Below are 19,527 nucleotides of genomic sequence, written 5' to 3'. Positions count from 1 at the left end.
AAAGAGGGAATTATTGATGGAATGCAGGGTGGAATTGAGGAATGGATCCCAAAGGACATTTGGGAAAAGCAGAAACCATCCTGGGCTGGGCTCTGGAACCCCAGAAATGAGGCACAACTCAAGCAAACTTTCCTAAATCCCTCAGGCAGGGACAGATCCAGGTCGGAATTTTTCCAGAATTTCCAGGAAAAGCTGGAATGCTGCCCTGGGTTGATGCTGCAGGTGCAGCAATGTCTATAAATGCAGCAGAGCTCACCTGGGCTGATGCTGCAGGTGCAGCAATGTCTATAAATGCACCATGCTCACCTGGGGTGATGCTGCAGGTGCAGCAATGTCTGTTAATGCAGCAGAACACACCTGGGTTGATGCTGCAGGTGCACCAGGCTCACCTGGGTTGATGCTGCAGGTACAGCAATGTCTATAATTGCACCATGCTCACCTGGGGTGCACCATGCTCACCTGGGCTGATGCTGCAGGTGCAGCAATGTCTATAATTGCACCAGGCTCACCTGGGTTGATGCTGAAGGCGCTCTGCAGCGAGCTGCAGGTGCAGCAATGTCTATAAATGCACCATGCTCACCTGGGCTGATGCTGGAGGTGCAGGAATGGCTGAAGGTGCACCATGCTCACCTGGGCTGATGCTGGAGGTGCAGGAATGGCTGAAGGTGCACCATGCTCACCTGGGCTGATGCTGGAGGTGCACCATGCTCACCTGGCTTGATACTGAAGGTGCAGCAATGTCTATAAATGCACCATAGCTCACCTGGGTTGATGCTGCAGGCGCTCTGCAGCGAGCTGCAGGTGCAGGAACAGCTGCAGGTGCAGCAGCAGATGTCTATAAATGCAGCAGAGCTCACCTGGGTTGATGCTGAAGGCGCTCTGCAGCGAGCTGCGCCGCATGCAGGTGACGGTGCTGGCGGCCGCGTGCATGTGGGACTGCAGCTGCATGGCGCACAGCGGGAACCGCGGCGCCGCGCCCGGAGCCGCCGGCGCGTTGTGGGCACGGAAACACTGCGGGGAACAGCAGTGACAGGGGGGATTTGGGGTTTTTTAGAATTTTTTTGGGGGTTTTTAGAATTTTTTTTGGGGTTTTTTTACGGATTTTTAATGGGTTTTTAGGAGCTGATTACAGATTTTTAATGGGTTTTTACGGGTTTTTAACAGATCGCTAACGGGTTTAAAGCGGATTTTTAAATGGGTTTTATATGTAGTTTTTAATAGATTTTTAATGGGTTTTTAATAGATTTTAATGGGTTTTTAATAGATTTTTATGGATTTTTAATTAATTTTTAATGAAATTTTAATGGATTTTTTACGGACTTTTTAACAGATTTTTTACGAATTTTTTAACGGATTTTTCACGAACTCTTAAATGGGTTTTTGATGAATTTTTTTCATGGATTTTTTAATGAAATTTTTAATGGATTTTTTACGGACTTTTAAAAGGATTTTTGGCAAAGTTTTTAACGGGTTTTTCACAAACTCTTAAATGGGTTTTCGATAAAATTTTTTCATGGATTTTTTTATGAAATTTTTAACGGATATTTTATGAAATTTTTAACGGATTTTTTAAGAATTTTTAACGGATTTTTTGCAAACTTTTAAACGGGTTTTTGATGAAATTTTTTCATGGATTTTTTAATGAACTTTTTAACAGATTTTTTACGAATTTTAACGGATTTTTTGCAAACTTTTTAATGGGTTTTTACAAACTTATTAACGGGTTTTTTTACAAGCTTTTTAATGGGTTTTTTTACAAACTTTTAAACGGATTTTTTACTAATTTTTAACGGATTTTTTACTAATTTTTAACGGATTTTTGACAAACTTTTTAATGGGTTTTTTACAGACTTTTAAAGTTTTTTTTTACTGATTTTTAAATGGATTTAAATGTACTTTTTAACAGAATTTTAATGGGTTTTTGGAAAATTTTTATTGGGGTTTTTTACGGATTTTGGATGGATTTTCAATCAATTTTAAATGGACTTTCAATGGATTTTTTACAGATTTTTAAGGATTTTTAATGGTTTTTTTGGGAGTTTTTACAGATTTTTAATGTGCTTTTAACAGGTCTTTAATGGATTCTTTATGGTTTTTTAATGGGTTTTTTATAGATTTTTTTAGATTTTTGTGAATTCTTATGAACTTCCATGAATTTTTAAATGGATCTTTATGCATTCTTAGGCAAATTTCCATAAGACTCTTGCAGATTTTTAATGAATTTTCATGGATTTTTAATGAATTCTTACATATTTTCACAGATTTTATCAATGCTCTAACCAACTTCTAACAGATTTCTAATGTAATTTTAAATGGATTTAAATGGATCTTTAATGGATTTTAACAGATTTTTAATGGATTTTTAGATGGATTTTAACAGATTTTTAATGGATTTTTAGACAGACTTTAACAGAGTTTTAATGGATTTTTAACAGATTTTTAATGGATTTTAGCAGATTTTTATGGATTATTAACAGATTTTTTATGGATTTTTAACAGATTTTTCATGGATTTTTAACAGATTTTTAATGGATTTTAACAGATTTTTCATGGATTTTAACAGATTTTTCCTGGATTTTTAACAGATTTTTCATAGATTTTAGTAGATTTTTCATGGATTTTAACAGATTTTTCATGGATTTTAAACAGATTTTTCCTGGATTTTTAACAGATTTTTCATAGATTTTAGCAGATTTTTCATGGATTTTAGCAGATTTTTCATGGATTTTAACAGATTTTTCATGGATTTTTAACAGATTTTTCATGGATTTTAGCAGATTTTTTATGGATTTTTAACAGATTTTTATGGATTTTTAACAGATTTTTCATGGATTTTTAACAGATTTTTCATGGATTTTAATAGATTTTTAATGGATTTTTATAGATTTTTAATGGATTTTAGCAGATTTTTCATAGATTTTAACAGATTTTTAATGGATTTTTATAGATTTTTAATGGATTTTAGCAGATTTTTCATAGATTTTAACAAATTTTTCCTGGATTTTTAACAGATTTTTCATGGATTTTAGCAGATTTTCCCCAGATTCCACAGAAACCACCCCAATCTCCCTGGTTGTCCCAGCACCTCTTTGATGACTTCTGTCTCGTTGGCATCCTGCAGCAGGAAAATGGGGAAGGGGAAATCCTCGTAGGAGACCCCACTGCCCAAGGGGTTCCAGATGGAGCCATTGCAGTGAGCATACTCTGGCCCATGCTGCTCTGAGTACAGCCCTGAAATGGGGGAAAAAATGGGGAAAATGGTGAAAAAAATGGGGAAATTATAGTGAAAAATGGGGGAAATATGAGGGGAAATACGTGTGAAAAAATGAAGAAAAATGGTGAAAATATGAGGGGAAAAATGTGGGAAAAAATGGAGGAATACGGTGAAAAAATGGGGGGAAATATGGGGGAAATCATAGTGAAAAAATGGGGGAAATATGAGGGGAAAAATATGTGAAAGAATGGAAAAAAAGGGTGAAAAAATGGGGGAAATATGAGAGGAATCATAGTGAAAAAATGGGGGAAATATGAGGGAAAAAATGTGGAAAAAAATGAAGAAAAATGGTGAAAAAATGGTGAAAATACAAGGGGGAAAATTTGGGAAAAAATGGAGGAATACAGTGAAAAAATGGGGGGAAATCATAGTGAAAAAATGGGGGAAATATGAGGGGGAAAATATGTGAAAAAATGAAAAAAAAGGGTGAAAAAATGGGGGAAATCTGGGGGAGGTTCCTGATGGAGCCATTGCAGTGAGTGAACTGTGGCTTGTGCTGCTCTGAGTACAGCCCTGAAATAGGGGGAAAAAATAGGGAAAATGGTGAAAAAAATGGGGAAATTATAGTAGAAAAATGGGGGAAATATGAGGGAAAAATGTGTGAAAAAATGGTGAAAAATGATAAAAATATGAGGGGAAAAGTGGAAAAAAATGGGGGAATACGGTGAAAAAATGGGGGAAATCATCATGAAAAAATGGGGGAAATATGAGAGGAGAAATGTGGGAAAAAATGGAAAAAAAGGGTGAAAAAATGGGGGAAATCTGGGGGAGGTTCCTGATGGAGCCATTGCAGTGAGTGAACTGTGGCTTGTGCTGCTCTGAGTACAGCCCTGAAATGGGGGAAAAAATGGGGAAAATAGTGAAAAAAATGGGGAAATTGTAGTGAAAAAATGGGGGAAATATGAGGGGAAAAATGTGTGAAAAAATGAAGAAAAATGGTGAAAAAATGGTGAAAATACGAGAGGAAAAATGTGGGAAAAAAAGTAAAAAAAAGGTGGAAAAATGGTGAAAATATAATGGGAAAAGTGGGTGAAAAAAATGGAAAAAAAAAGGATGAAAAAATGGGGGAAATCTGGGGGAGGTTCCTGATGGAGCCATTGCAGTGAGTGAACTGTGGCTTGTGCTGCTCTGAGTACAACCCTAAAATGGGGAAAAAAATGGGGAAAATGGTGAAAAAAATGGGGAAATTATAGTGGGAAAATGTGGGAAATATGAGGGGAAAAATGTGTGAAAAAATGAAGAAAAATGGTGAAAATATGAGGGGAAAAATGTGGGAAAAAATGGAGGAATACGGTGAAAAAATGGGGGGAAATATGGGGGAAATCATAGTAAAAAAATGGGAGAAATATGAGGGGAAAAATATGTGAAAAAATGGAAAAAAAGGGTAAAAAAATGGGGGAAATATGAGGGGAATCATAGTGAAAAAATGGGGGAAATATGAAGGGAAAAATGTGTGGAAAAAATGAAGAAAAATGGTGAAAATATGAGGGGGAAAATGTGGGAAAAAATGGAGGAATACAGTGAAAAAATGGGGGGAAATATGGGGGAAATCATAGTGAAAAAATGGGGGAAATATGAGGGGAAAAATATGTGAAAAAATGGAAAAAAAGGGTAAAAAAATGGGGGAAATATGAGGGGAATCATAGTGAAAAAATGGGGGAAATATGAGGGGAAAAATGTGGGAAAAAATGAAGAAAAATGGTGAAAAAATGGTGAAAATACAAGGGGAAAAATGTGGGAAAAAATGGAGGAATACAGTGAAAAAATGGGGGGAAATCATAGTGAAAAAATGGGGGAAATATGAGGGGAAAAATATGTGAAAAAATGGAAAAAAAGGGTAAAAAAATGGGGAAAATATGAGGGGAAAAATGTGGGAAAAAATGAAGAAAAATGGTGAAAAAATGGTGAAAATGTGAGGGGAAAAAGTGGGTGAAAAAATGGGAAAAAAAGGGTGAAAAATGGGGGAAATCTGGGGGAAATACAAGAAAGACATAAAGAAAACATGAAGACATGAGAGAAAAATATGAGGAAAATATGAAGGAAAAATTTGACAAAAATGAGGAAAAATATGAGGGAAAACTGGGGGGAAAATATGAGGGAAAATTTGAGGGAAAACTGCGGGGAAACGGGGGCTTAATGGGGGTAATACAGGGGGAAAATGAGGGGAAAAGTGGGAAATTACAAGCAAATGGGAAAAAAGGGAAAGGAATGGGAGAAAATGGGAATTTTTCTCACCAAATCCATCGTTGGGACACTTTAATCCTGGGGAAAATCCTTGGGAAGGGGCGCGAGGGGCAGCGGCCACGGCCAGGCCGGAGATCCTGGAAGTTCCCTTCAGCTGCATCAAAATCTCCCTGGAAAAGGGAAAACAGGGCTGGGATCAGGAATTGATCCATAAAGAATTGAAATCTGGGGGTAAATTTCAGAGATGAAGGAAAAATTCCTGGATTTTTATGAGGGAAGGGTCCAAAATGGTGGAAAATCAACAAGGCCGCAAATCTGGGAAGTTCCCCTCATGTGCAGCAAAACTTCCTTGGGAAAGGCAAAATGGGGCTGGAATCAGGGATTGATCCATAAAGAATTGAAATCTGAGGAAAAATCATGGAAATTAATGAAAAATCCCAAATTTTTATGTGGGGAAGGGCCCAAAATGGTGGAAAATCAACCAGGCCGCAAATCTGGGAAGTTCCCCTCATGTGCAGCAAAACTTCCTTGGGAAAGGCAAAATGGGGCTGGAATCAGGGATTGATCCATAAAGAATTGAAATCTGAGGAAAAATCATGGAAATGAAGGAAAAAATCCTGGGATTTTTATGAGGGAAGGGCCCAAAATGGTGGAAAATCAACTAGGCCGCAAATCTGGGAAGCTCCCCTCAGGTGCAGCAAAACCTCTTTGGGAAATGAGGGGAAAATGGGGTTGGAATCAGGGATTGACCCATAAAGAATTGAAATCGGAGGGTAAATTATGGAAATGAAGGAAAAATTCCCAGATTTTTATTTTGGGAGGGCCCAAAATGAGGGAAAAATAAACAGGGAGAAAATTCCATCCACGTCTTTCCCACTTTTCCCAAGAAAAGGAGCACCAAATCAACCCCAGGTTTAATTTTTCCTGTTTTTATTAAATCATGGATCAATATTCCATGAATATGAGATCCCAATTTCACAAAATAAAGAAGGAAAATCCAAGTTTAGCATGGAATAAATCCCAGTAAAACCATGAATGCTCCAAGCCCTGAACGCGTGGGTGATGCCAGGACGTGGAAAATGGGATTTGATCCCGAATTTTTGGGGTTCCCAATCCCAAAAAAACTGACCTGGAGAAGAGATTCCCATCCAGCAGGATCATGTAGGGGGGGTGAGGCCCTTTGGAAAGGGCCCATTCCAGATCCTCCTCCTTCTCCACCACGTGGATCACGCCCGTGTCCCCGCTGAGCGACGCTGGGGGACGGAAAAGCGGGATCAGCCCTCGGAATTCCCGCCAAATTCCAGGGATTTCCATGGAAAAGTAGGAGAGGGGGATGAGGGGTTGAGGAGAAGAGTAATGGAGTGGAAATGTGGGATTTGTCCCCTCAGAATTCCAGGGAAATTCCTCCAAATTCCACAGTTTTCCATGGAAAAGTAGAGGAAGGGACTGAGGGGTTGAGGGGAAGAGTAATGGGATGGAAATGTGGGATTTGTCCCCTCAGAATTCCCAAAATTCCCAAATTCCCGGGATTCCCGTTGATGTCACACATCCAGGATCACCCTGAGGCTCCCTCAGACATCCTCCAGAATTCCCAAATTCCCCAATTCCCAGGATTCCCATTGATGTCAGGCTGCCAGGATCACCCTCAGACCCTTAAAACCCCTCAGAATTCCCAAATTCCCGGGATTCCCACAAGTCCAGGCTCACTGTGAGGATCACCCCTTGGAATTCCCAAATTCCCAGAATTCCCAAATTCCTGGGATTCCCACAAGTCCAGGCTCACTGTGAGGATCACCCCCTGGAATTCCCAAAATCCCAAATTCCCGAATTTCCATGACTCTCACACACCCAGGATCACCCTCAGACCCTTCAAACCCCTCAGAATTCCCAAATTCCCGGGATTCCCACAAGTCCAGGATGACTGTGAGGATCACCCCCTGGAATTCCCGAATTCCCAAACTCCCAGAATTCCCCAATTCCCAAATTCCCGAATTCCTGGATTCCCATGATTCTCACACATCCAGGATCACCCTCAGACCCCTCAAACCCCTCAGAATTCCCAAATTCCCGGGATTCTCATTGACATCACACTGCCAAGATCACCGGGAGGATCCCACAGCCAACCCCTGGAATTCCCGAATTCCCAAATTCCCATGACTCTCACACATCCAGGCTCACTGTGAGGATCACCCCCCGGAATTCCCAAATTCCCAAACTCCCAGAATTCCCGAATTCCCAAACTCCCAGAATTCCCAAATTCCCAAACTCCCAGAATTCCCAAATTCCCAAACTCCCAGAATTCCCAATTCCCAAACTCCCAGAATTCCCAAACTCCCAGAATTCCCAAATTCCCAAACTCCCAGAATTCCCAATTCCCAAACTCCCAGAATTCCCAAACTCCCAGAATTCCTGAATTCCCAAACTCCCAGAATTCCCAAATTCCCAAACTCCCAGAATTCCCGATTCCCAAACTCCCAGAATTCCCAAACTCCCAGAATTCCCGAATTCCCAGAATTCCCAAATCCCAAACTCCCAGAATTCCCAAATTCCCAAACTCCCAGAATTCCCAATTCCCAAACTCCCAGAATTCCCAATTTCCCAAACTCCCAGAATTCCCAAAATTCCCAGAATTCCCAAACTCCCAGAATTCCCAAATTCCCAAACTCCCAGAATTCCCAAACTCCCAGAATTCCCAATTCCCAAACTCCCAGAATTCCCGATTCCCAAACTCCCAGAATTCCCAAACTCACGGGATTCCCAGAATTCCCAAACTCCCAGAATTCCAGAATTCCCAGAATTCCCAATTCCCAAACTCCCAGAATTCCCAAACTCCCAGAATTCCCGAATTCCCAAACTCCCAGAATTCCCAATTCCCAAACTCCCAGAATTCCCGATTCCCAAACTCCCAGAATTCCCAAACTCCCAGAATTCCCAAATTCCCAAACTCCCAGAATTCCCAAACTCCCAGAATTCCCAGAATTCTCAAACTCCCAGAATTCCCAAACTCCCAGAATTCCCGAATTCCCAAACTCCCAGAATTCCCAAACTCCCAGAATTCCCAGAATTCCCAAACTCCTGGGATTCCCTCAAGTCCAGGTTCACCGTGAGGATCTCCTCCCGGAATTCCCGAACTCCCAGAATTCCCAAACTCCCAGAATTCCCAGAATTCCCAAACTCCCAGAATTCCCAAATTCCCAAACTCCCAGAATTCCCGATTCCCAAACTCCCAGAATTCCCGAACTCCCGGGATTCCCTCAAGTCCAGGCTCACCGTGAGGATCTCCTCCCGGAATTCCCGAACTCCCAGAATTCCCAAACTCCCAGAATTCCCAAATTCCCAAACTCCCAGAATTCCCAAATTCCCAAATTCCCAGAATTCCCAGCCCCTCACACTGGCAGCCGATCTGGTGCGTGGCGTTCAGCAGGCGCACGCAGGGCGCCGTGTGGTTCAGGGGGATGTAAATCTTCCTCTCCACGGAATTCCCCAGGCACAGCCCTGCAGGAAAAATGGGAATGGGATGGGGGAAAATGGGAAAAAATCCCTTTTCCCTGGTTGGTGTAATCACAGGAGCTCCAAAATCTGGGAATGGGGAGAAAATTCCAAAAGTTGGGAATGGGATGGAGGGAAATGGGGAAAATTCCCTCCCTGGTTTTTTAAGTTCCAAAAGTTGGGAATGGGATGGGGGAAAAAGGGGAAAAAAATCCCTTTTTTCTGGTTTGAGTAATCCCAGAAGATCCAAAATCTGGGAATGGGGAGAAAATTCCAAAAGTTTGGAATGGGATGGGGAAGAAATCCCTTTTCCCTGGTTTTTGTAATCCCAGGAGCTCCAAAATCTGGGAATGGGGAGAAAATTCCAAAAGTTGGGAATGGGATGGGGGAAAAAATTCCTTTTTCCTGGTTTGTGTAATCCCAGGAGCTCCAAAATCTGGGAATGGGTGAGGAGAAAATTCCAAAAGTTTGGAATGGGATGGGAGAAAGGGGGAAAATCCCCATCCTGTTTTTTTTTTATGTTCTAAAAGTTGGGAATGGGCTCAGGGAGGGAAGGGAAAAAATTCCTGTCCTTGGTTTTTGTATTCCCAGGAGCTCCAAAACCTGGGAATGGATGAGAAGTCCAAAAGTTGGGAATGGGATGGCAAAAAAATTCCTTTCCCAGTTTTTTTTTAAATCCCAGGAGCTCAAAAATCTGGGAATGGGGTGAGGAGAAAACTCCAAAAGTTGGGAATGGGATGGAGGGAAAAGGGAATGAAATCCTTCCTGATTTTTTTACTTCAGGGGGATGAGGAGTTTGGGAAAGGAGCTCCAGGAACCCCAAAAGGGTCAATGGGGACCCCAAAAGGGCCAATGGGGACCCCAAAAGGGTCGGTGGGACCCCAAAAGGATCAGAAGGGACCCTAAAGGGTCGATGGGGACCCCAAAAGGACCATAAGGGACCCCAAAAAACTCAGGCCACCAAAAGGACCAATGGGGACCCCAAAAGGGTTAATGGGAACCCCAAAAGGGCCATTAGGGACCCCAAAAGGATCAGTAGGGACCCTAAAGGGTCAATGGGGACACCAAAAAGGTCATTGGAGATCCCAAAAGGGTTAATGGGAACCCCAAAAGGGCCAGTGAGGACCAAAAGGGTCCCTAGAACCCCAAAAGGGCCAATGAAGACCCCAAAAGGACCAGTGGAGACCCGAAAAGGGTCAATGGGGACCCCAAAAGGACCATTAGGGACCCTAAAGGGACCAACGGAGACCCCAAAAAACTCAGTGAGGACACCAAAAGGACCAATGGAGACCCCAAAAGGGTCACAGGGGACCCCAAAAGAGTCACTAGAACCCCGAAAGGGCCAGTGGGAACCCCGAAAGGACCAATGCAGACTCCAAAAGGATCAGTAGGGACCCCAAAAGGGTCAATCGGGACCCCAAAACGGTCACAGGGGACCCCAAAGGGTCCAATGGAGACCCCAAAAGGACCATTAGGGACCCCTAAAGGAACAGTGGGGACCCCAAAAGGATCAGTAGGGACCCCAAAAGGGTCATAGACGACCCCAAACAGGTCAGTGGGGACCCCAAAAGGACCAATGGTGACCCCAAAAGGACCAGTGGGAACCCCAAAAGGACCAATGGAGACCCCAAAAGGACCAATGGAGACCCCAAAAGGATTCATGGGAACCCCAAAAATTCATGGGAACCCCAAAAGAGCCCCCCCTCCCTCTCCCTTCCCTCCCCAGGTCTCACCCGCCGCCAGCGCGGCCATGAGCAGCGCGCGGAGCATCCCGAGGGAATCCCGAGCCGTTCCCGGGAAATCCCGAGCCGTTCCCGGGAAATCCCGAGCCGTTCCCGGGAAATCCCGAACCGTTCCCGGGAAATCCCGAGCCGTTCCCGGGAAACCCGGCCCTGCCGGAAGCCGCCCCACTTCCGCAAAGGCGGCGGAAGTGACGCAGCGCCGGCGGTGCCGCTTCCGGGGCAGCCCCGCGGTGCCGACGTGGAGGTTCCGGGTTGAGGCCGGGCCGGCGCGGCGCCATGCTGACCAAATTCGAGACCAAATCGGCGCGGGTGAAAGGTGAGAATGGCGGGGGAAAAGCGGGAAAAGCGGGATTTGGGGATGGGGGAGCTGCGGGTGAGGGGTGGGAGCGGGAGCTGTGAGGGGAAGCTGGAATTCCCTCATGGGGGGCGGGTCGGGGTGGGGAGTCGTGAGGGGAGAAAAGGATCCAGGAGAAATTTGGGATTTTCCAGAGGAAATTTGGGATCTGATCCCAGGGAATAGGACAGCACAGGAGGGAGCGGCCTCCAGCTGGGCCAAACTTGGATTTTTGGGATGAATTTTCCATGGAAAAAGGGTTGGGAAGCTTCAGGGGGCTCAGGGAGGGTTGGATCCCCATCCCTGAGGGAATTGCCGGAATTTGGGCTGGGGTCGGGCACGGAGATTTCCCTGGATTTTCCCGGAATTTTCCCCTGGATTTTCCTGGAATTTCCCCCTGGATTTCCCCGGAGTTTTCCCTGCATTTTCCCAGAGTTTTCCCGCTATTTCCCAGATTTTTCCCGCTATTATCCCAGATTTTTCCCGCTATTTCCCAGACTTTTCCCGCTATTTTCCCTTTCTCTTTCCCCAGGCTTTCCCCCATCTCTTCCCCAGCATTTTTATCATCTCTTCCCAGACACTTCCTGGTGTTTTTCTTGTCTTTCCCCAAAGTTTTCTCTCTCTCTTCCCAAGGTTTTCTCCATCTTTTTCCCCACCCATTTCCCATCCTTTTCCCAGGGATTCCCCATCCTTTCCTCACTTTTCCCATCCTTTTCCCAACCCTTTTCCCCCCTCCTTTCCCCCCACTTTTCCCACCCTTTCCCAAGGATTTCCCCACCCTTTTTTACCCTTTTTTCCCCATATTTTTCCCTCCTTTTCCCACTTTCCTCACCCCTTTTTTTCCCCTCATTTCCCAACCTTTTCCTATCTTTTCCTCTTTTTTTCCCTCCCTTTTGTCACTTTTCCAATCCCTTTTCCCAAGGATTTTTCCCCCTTTATTCCCCATATTTTCCCACTTTTCCCAACCTTTTCCCATCCTTTTCCCAGAGATTTCCCATCCTTTTCCCATCATTTTCCCATTCTTTCCCCACCCTTTTCCCCCCATTTTCCCAACCCTTTTCCCACTTTTCCCATCCCTTTTCCCAAGGGTTTCCCCCCTTTTCCCCCCTTTATTCCCCATATTTCCCACCCCTTTTCCCACTTTCCTCATCCATTTCCCAACCCTTTTCCCAACCCTTTTCCCAAGGATTTCCCCACCATTTCCCACCCTTTTCCCACTTTTCCCAGCCCTTTTCCCCCCCATTTCCCCCCCTTTTTTTCCCATTCTTTCCCCATCATTTTCCCATTTGTTCCCCACCCTTTATTCCCCATATTTCTCCCCCTTTTCCCACCCTTTCCCCCCTTTATTCCCCATTTTTCCCCCCCTTTTTCCCACTTTCCCGAGCCCTTTTCCCCCCCATTTCCCCAACACTTTCCCATCCCTTTTCCCCCCTTTTCCCACTTTTTCCATCCCTTTTCCCAAGGATTTCCCCATCCTTTTAACCTCCTTTTCCCCATATTTCCCCACCCTTTATTCCCCGTATTTCCCCCCCTTTTTCCCCACTTCCCCCAGCCCTTTTCTCCCCCATTTCCCCCCCTTTTTCCCACCATTTTCCCCTTTTTTTCCCATTCTTTCCCCATCATTTTCCCATTCTTTCCCCAGCCCTTTTCCCCCCCTTTTCCCATCCTTTTCCCAACCCTTTCCCCCCCATTTTCCCCCCTCTTTTCCCAGCCCTTTTCCCCCCCATTTCCCCCCCTTTTTCCCACCCTTTTCCCCTTTTTTTCCCATTCTTTCCCCACCCTTTTCCTCCCTTTTCCCACTTTTTCCATCCCTTTTCCCAAGGATTTCCCCATCCTTTCCCACCCTTTTCCCACTTTCCCCAGCCCTTTCCCTCCCCATTTTCCCAGCCCTTTTCCCAACCTTTTCCCAACCTTTTCCCATCCTTTTCCCAGAGATTTCCCATCCTTTTCCCATCATTTCCCCCATCATTTTCCCATTCTTTCCCCACCCTTTTCCCCCCATTTTCCCAACCCTTTCCCCACTTTTCCCATCCCTTTTCCCAAGGATTTCCCCACCCTTTATTCCCCGTATTTCCCACCCTTTTCCCACTTTCCTCATCCATTTCCCAACCCTTTTCCCAAGGATTTCCCCACCATTTCCCCCTTTATTCCCCATATTTTCCCCCTGTTTTCCCACTTTCCTCACCCCATTTCCCCCCCATTTTCCCAACCCTTTCCCACCCTTTTTTCCCCTTTTTCACCCATTTTTCCCCTGTGCAGGGCTGTCATTCCACCCCAAGCGGCCCTGGGTGCTGAGCAGCCTGCACAACGGGGTGATCCAGCTCTGGGACTACCGCATGTGCACCCTCATCGACAAGTTCGACGAGCACGATGGTACCAGTGGGGAAAGGGGATGGGAAATGGGGTTAAAATGGGGAAAAATGGGAATTCTGGAAAAAAATGGGGATTAAAATGGGAATTCTGGAAAAAAAATGGGGATTAAATGACTACCGCATGTGCACCCTCATCGACAAGCTCAACGAGCACGACGGTACCGATGGGAAAAGGGGATGGGAAATGGGGTTAAAATGGGGAAAATGGGGATAAAATGGGGATTAAAATGGGAATTCTGGAAAAAAAATGGGGATTAAAATGGGATTTCTGGAAAAAAAATGGGGATTAAAGTGACTACCGCATGTGCACCCTCATCGACAAGCTCGACGAGCACGACGGTACCGATGGGGAAAGGGAGTGGGGAAATGGGGTTAAAATGGGGAAAATGGGGGTTAAAATGGGGGAAAATTTGGATAAAATGGGGATAAAATGGGGATTAAAATGGGGGTTCTGGGAAAAAAATGGGGATTAAAATGGGATTTCTGGAAAAAAAATGGGGATTAAAATGATTGCTGCATGTGCACCCTCATCGACAAGTTCAACAAGCACGACGGTACCAATGGGGAAAGGGGATGGGAAATGGGGTTAAAATGGGGAAAATGGGGATAAAATGGGGATTAAAATGGGGATTAAAATGGGGGTTCTGGAAAAAAAATGGGGATAAAAATGGGGATTAAAGTGACTACCGCATGTGCACCCTCATCGACAAGTTCGACGAGCACGACGGTACCAATGGGGAAAGGGGATGGGAAATGAGGGTTAAAATGGGGAAAATGGGGATTAAAATGGGGGAAAATGGGGATAAAATGGGGATAAAATGGGAATTCTGGAAAAAAAATGGGGATTAAAGTGACTACTGCATGTGCACCCTCATCGACAAGTTCAACAAGCATGACGGTACCAATGGGGAAAGGGGAGAGGGAAAATGGGGTTAAAATGGGGAAAAATGGGAATTCTGGAAAAAAAATGGGGATTAAAATGGGAATTCTGGGAAAAAAATGGGGATTAAAATGGGGGTTCTGGAAAAAAAATGGGGATTAAAATGGGAATTCTGGAAAAAAAAAATGGGGATTAAAATGGGGGTTCTGGAAAAAAAATCGGGATTAAAATGGGGGTTCTGGAAAAAAAATGGGGATTAAAATGGGAATTCTGGAAAAAAAAATGGGGATTAAAATGGGAATTCTGGAAAAAAAATGGGGATTAAAATGACTACTGCATGTGCACCCTCATCGACAAGTTCGACGAGCACGACAGTATGGCTGGGGAAAGGGGTTGGGAAATGAGGGTTAAAATGGGAATTAAAATGGGAATTCTGGAAAAAAAAGGGGGAATTAAAATGGGGATTCTGGAAAAAAAATGGGGATTAAAATGGGATTTCTGGAAAAAAAAATGGGGATTAAAATGACTACCGCATGTGCACCCTCATCGACAAGCTCGACGAGCACGACGGTACCAATGGGGAAAGGGGATGGGAAATAGGGTTAAAATGGGGAAAATGGGGGTTAAAATGGGGATAAAATGGGAGAAAATGGGGATAAAATGGGGAAAATGGGGATAAAATGGGGATTAAAATGGGAATTCTAGAAAAAAAATGGGGATTAAAATGGGAATTCTGGAAAAAAATGGGGATTAAAATGGGGGTTCTGGAAAAAAAATGGGGATTAAAATGGGAATTCTGGAAAAAAAATGGGGATTAAAATGGGGGTTCTGGAAAAAAAATGGGGATTAAAATGGGAATTCTGGAAAAAAAATGGGGATTAAAGTGACTACCGCATGTGCACCCTCATCAACAAGTTCAACAAGCACGACGGTACCAGTGGGGAAAGGGGATGGGAAATGGGGTTAAAATGGGGATTAAAATGGGAATCCTGGAAAAAAAATGGGGTTTAAAATGGGAATTCTGGAAAAAAAATGGGGATTAAAATGGGGGTTCTGGAAAAAAAATGGGGATTAAAATGACTACCGCATGTGCACCCTCATCGACAAGTTCGACGAGCACGACGGTAGCAATGGGGAAAGGGGATGGGAAATGGGGGTTAAAATGGGGAAAAATGGGAATTCTGGAAAAAAAATGGGGATTAAAATGGGGGTTCTGGAAAAAAAAGGGGATTAAAATAGGGGTTCTGGAAAAAAAAATGGGGATTAAAATGGGGATTCTGGGAAAAAAAATGGGGATTAAAATGGGAATTCTGGAAAAAAAAATGGGGATTAAAATGGGGGTTCTGGAAAAAAAATGGGAATTAAAATGGGGGTTCTGGAAAAAAAATGGGGATTCTGGGGAAAAAAATGGGGGTTCTGGGAAAAAAATGGGGGTTTTGGAAAAAAATGGGGGTTCTGGGAGGGAAATGGGGATTAAAATGGGAATTGTGGGGGGAAATGGGGATTAAAATGGGGGTTCTGGGGGAAAATGGGGATTAGGGGGGAAAAATGGGGGTTAAAATGGGAATTAAAATGGGAATTCTGGGGGAGAAAATGGGGGTTCTGGAAAAAAAATGGGGATTGAGAAAAAATGGGGGTTCTGGGAAAAAAAAATGGGAGTTTTAGAGGAAAAAATGGGGATTCGGGGGGGGGAAATAATGGGGTTAAAATGGGGATTGTGGGGGAAATGGGGGTTAAAATGGGGGTTAAAATTGGGATTAAAATGGGGATTGGGGGGGAAAAATGGGGGTTAAAATGGGGATTAAAATGGGAATTCTGGGGGGAAAATGGGGATTAAAAAGGGAGTTAAAATGGGAATTAAAATGGGGATTGTGGGGGGAAAATGGGAATTCTGGAAAAAACGGGGATTCTGGGAATTAAAATGGGAGTTTTAGAGGAAAAAATGGGAATTCTGGGGGGGAAAATTGGAATTTTGGGGGGAAAATGGGGATTCTGGAGAAGAAATTGGAATTCTGGAAAAAAGAAAAACGGGGATTCAGAAAAAAATTGGGGATTCTGGAAAAAAAAAAAAAAAAGGAATTCTGGGGGGAAATGGGGATTCTGGGAAAAAAATGGGAATTGTGGGAATTAAAATGGGGATTCTGGGGAAAAAATGGGAATTCTGGGGTAAAATGGGGATTCTGGGGATTTTTGGGATGGATTCTGAGGATTTTTGGGATGGATTCCAGGGATTTTTTGGGATGAATTCCAGGGATTTTTTGAGATGAATTCCCAAAATTTCCCTCCCCTCCCTGTAGGATTTTTGGGATCTGGGAAAACCTCCCAGGATCCAGGTGGAATTTTGGGAATCCCTGCTCCAGAAAATTCCCAAATCTCATAAAAAAACCCAAATTTGGGGACAATTCCTGCTTATTTTTTAATATTAAAACCAAGAAAAAGAAGGGGAAAAATCCTGAAAAAAATCCTGATTTTTTGGGATTTGCTCAGGATTTGGGAATTCCTGGAATTTTTTGGGAATTCCAAAGTTTTTTTTTTTCCAGGACCTGTCAGAGGGATCGATTTCCACAAGCAGCAGCCGCTCTTTGTGTCGGGGGGGGATGACTACAAAATCAAGGTGAGAATTCCCAAAATTCCCCAAATTCCCAAAAAAAAATATGGAGCTGGGGTGAGCCCAGCTCAGGATTTGCGGGAGGAAAATTTGGGAGTTGGGATTCAGGGATTTGAGGGGGAAATTTGGGATTAAAGTGGGAAAATTGAAAAAAAATTTGGGAATGATGGGAAAATTCCTGGAATAAAAGAGGAAAATTCCTGGAATAAAAGGGGAAAATTCCTGGAATAAAAGGGGAAAAATTCCTGGAATAAAAGGGGAAAATTCCTGGAATAAAAGGGGGAAAATTCCTGGATTAAAAGGGGAAAATTCCTGGAATAAAGTGGGAAAATTCCTGGAATAAAAGGGGAAAATTCCTGGATTAAAAGGGAAAAATTCCTGGAATAAAAGGGGAAAATTCCTGGAATAAAAGGGGAAAATTCCTGGAATAAAATGGGAAAATTCCTGGATTAAAAGGGGAGAATTCCTGGAATAAAAGGGAAAATTCCTGGAATAAAAGGAGAAAATTCCTGAAATAAAAGAGAAAAATTCCTGGAATAAAAAGGGAAAATTCCTGGAATAAAAGGGGAAATTTTCTGGAATAAAAGGGGGAAATCTGGGGGAAATAAAATGGGAATTTTGGGTTTTTTCCCTATTTTTGGAGCTGGAGATTTTCCAGGTTGGGATTTTGTGGGAATAAAATTTGGGAATTGGGATTGAGGGATTTGAGGGGGAAATTTGGGGTTAAGGTGGGAAAATTGAGAGAAAAATTGGGAAAATGGGAAAATTCCTGGAAGAAAAGGGGAAAATCCCTGGAATAAAAGGGGGAAATTCCTGGAATAAAAAGGGAAAATTCCTGGATTAAAAGGGGAAAATTCCTGGAATAAAGTGGGAAAATTCCTGGAATAAAAGGGGAAAATTCCTGGATTAAAAGGGAAAAATTCCTGGAATAAAAGGGGAAAATTCCTGGAATAAAAGGGGAAAATTCCTGGAATAAAATGGGAAAATTCCTGGATTAAAAGGGGAGAATTCCTGGAATAAAATGGGAAAATTCCTGGAATAAAAGGAGAAAATTCCTGAAATAAAAGAGAAAAATTCCTGGAATAAAAAGGGAAAATTCCTGGAATAAAAGGGGAAATTTTCTGGAATAAAAGGGGGAAATCTGGGGGAAATAAAATGGGAATTTTGGGTTTTTTCCCTATTTTTGGAGCTGGAGATTTTCCAGGTTGGGATTTTGTGGGAATAAAATTTGGGAATTGGGATTGAGGGATTTGAGGGGGAAATTTGGGGTTAAGGTGGGAAAATTGAGAGAAAAATTGGGAAAATGGGAAAATTCCTGGAAGAAAAGGGGAAAATCCCTGGAATAAAAGGGGGAAATTCCTGGAATAAAAAGGGAAAATTCCTGGAATAAAAGGGGGAAAATTCCTGGAATAAAAGGGGGAAAATTCCTGGAATAAAAGGGGAAAATTACTGGAATAAAAAGGGAAAATTCCTGGAAGAAAAGGAGAAATTTTCTGGAATAAAAGCGAAAATTCCTGGAAGAAAAGGGAAAAATCTGGGGAAAAAAATGGGAATTTTGGTTTTTTTCCCTGTTTTTGGAGCTGAAGATTTTCCAGGTTGGGATTTTGTGGGAATAAAATTTGGGAATTGGGATTGGGGGATTTGAGGGGGAAATTTGGGGTTAAGGTGGGAAAATTGAAAAAAAATTTGGGAAAAAAAGGGGAAAATTTTGGAATAAAAGGGGAAAATTCCTGGAATAAAAAGGGAAAATTCGTGGAATAAAAGGGGAAAATTCCTGGAATAAAAGGGGAAAATTTCTGGAATAAAAGGGGAAAATTCCTGGAATAAAAGGGGAAAATTCCAGGAATAAAATGGGAAAATTCCTGGATTAAAAGGGGGAAATTCCTGGAAAAAAGGGGGAAATCTGGGGGAAATAAAATGGGAATTTTGGGTTTTTTCCCTGTTTTTGGAGCTGGAGCTTTTCCAGGTTGGGATTTTGTGGGAATAAAATTTGGGAATTGGGATCGGGGGATTTGAGGGATGGAAAATTGGGGTTAAAGTGGGAAAATTTGGGATAAAAATGGGAAAATTGAAGGGAAATTTGGGAATAAATGGGGGAAAAGTGGGAATTTTGTGATTTTTGGGGTGGAGGTGGAATTGCCAGTTGGAATTCCCAAATTAATTCTGGGATTTGTGGAATTTCAGGTGTGGAATTACAAACTGAGGCGCTGCCTCTTCACCCTGCTGGGGCACCTGGATTACATCAGGACAACCTTCTTCCACCACGTGAGAATTGGGGAATTTTGTATTTTTTATTTTTGTATTTTTTATTTTTATAGTTTTTGTTTTTATATTTGTTATTCTTATATTTTTATTTTTATATTTTTATATTTTTTATTTTTATATTTTATATTTTTATATTTTTTATTTTTATATTTTTTATTTTTTGTTTTTTTTATTTTTTTTGTTTTTATATTTTTTATTTTTATATATTTTTACTTTATTTTTAGATATTATTTTATTTTCTTGTATTTTCATATTTTCATTTTTATATTTTATATTTTTAGATAGTTTATTTTTTTATTTTTATTTTTTTATTTTTATATTTATATATTTTCATTTTCACGGTTTATATTTCCATATCTTTTATTTTTATTTTTTATGT

General features: G+C 42.4%; 2 protein-coding genes and 1 long non-coding RNA gene across 3 annotated transcripts in view; 1 reads left to right on the top strand and 2 right to left on the bottom strand.

Annotated features, from left to right (window-relative positions):
- NCSTN (nicastrin) overlaps positions 1-10,875 on the bottom strand; it is a 32,781-nt gene extending 21,906 nt beyond the window's left edge. The window contains exons 1-6 of the mRNA XM_056509926.1: positions 10,681-10,875; positions 8,849-8,953; positions 6,588-6,711; positions 5,510-5,628; positions 3,086-3,231; positions 858-1,011 (exon numbers count right to left, since the gene is read on the bottom strand). Coding sequence (XP_056365901.1) covers positions 858-1,011; positions 3,086-3,231; positions 5,510-5,628; positions 6,588-6,711; positions 8,849-8,953; positions 10,681-10,717 — 685 coding nt within the window. The 5' untranslated portion in view covers positions 10,718-10,875. The remainder of the gene's footprint in view (positions 1-857; positions 1,012-3,085; positions 3,232-5,509; positions 5,629-6,587; positions 6,712-8,848; positions 8,954-10,680) is intronic.
- LOC130262605 (uncharacterized) lies at positions 212-815 on the bottom strand. Its single transcript, XR_008842139.1, has 3 exons — positions 764-815; positions 510-680; positions 212-256 (listed from the first exon to the last, which is right to left on the bottom strand). It is a non-coding gene; the product is annotated as an uncharacterized LOC130262605 (long non-coding RNA).
- A 24-nt stretch (positions 10,876-10,899) lies between the features above and the next one.
- The window catches only part of COPA (COPI coat complex subunit alpha), a 57,095-nt gene continuing 48,467 nt past the window's right edge, over positions 10,900-19,527 (top strand). The window contains exons 1-4 of the mRNA XM_056509925.1: positions 10,900-11,005; positions 13,283-13,396; positions 16,816-16,889; positions 19,068-19,148. Coding sequence (XP_056365900.1) covers positions 10,966-11,005; positions 13,283-13,396; positions 16,816-16,889; positions 19,068-19,148 — 309 coding nt within the window. The 5' untranslated portion in view covers positions 10,900-10,965. The remainder of the gene's footprint in view (positions 11,006-13,282; positions 13,397-16,815; positions 16,890-19,067; positions 19,149-19,527) is intronic.

This window comes from Oenanthe melanoleuca, chromosome 25 (assembly GCF_029582105.1).
Source record: "Oenanthe melanoleuca isolate GR-GAL-2019-014 chromosome 25, OMel1.0, whole genome shotgun sequence".
NCBI classification, from domain to species: Eukaryota; Metazoa; Chordata; class Aves; order Passeriformes; family Muscicapidae; genus Oenanthe; species Oenanthe melanoleuca.
Note: the sequence above shows the minus strand (reverse complement) of the source record. Positions and strands in the feature narration are given on the sequence as shown.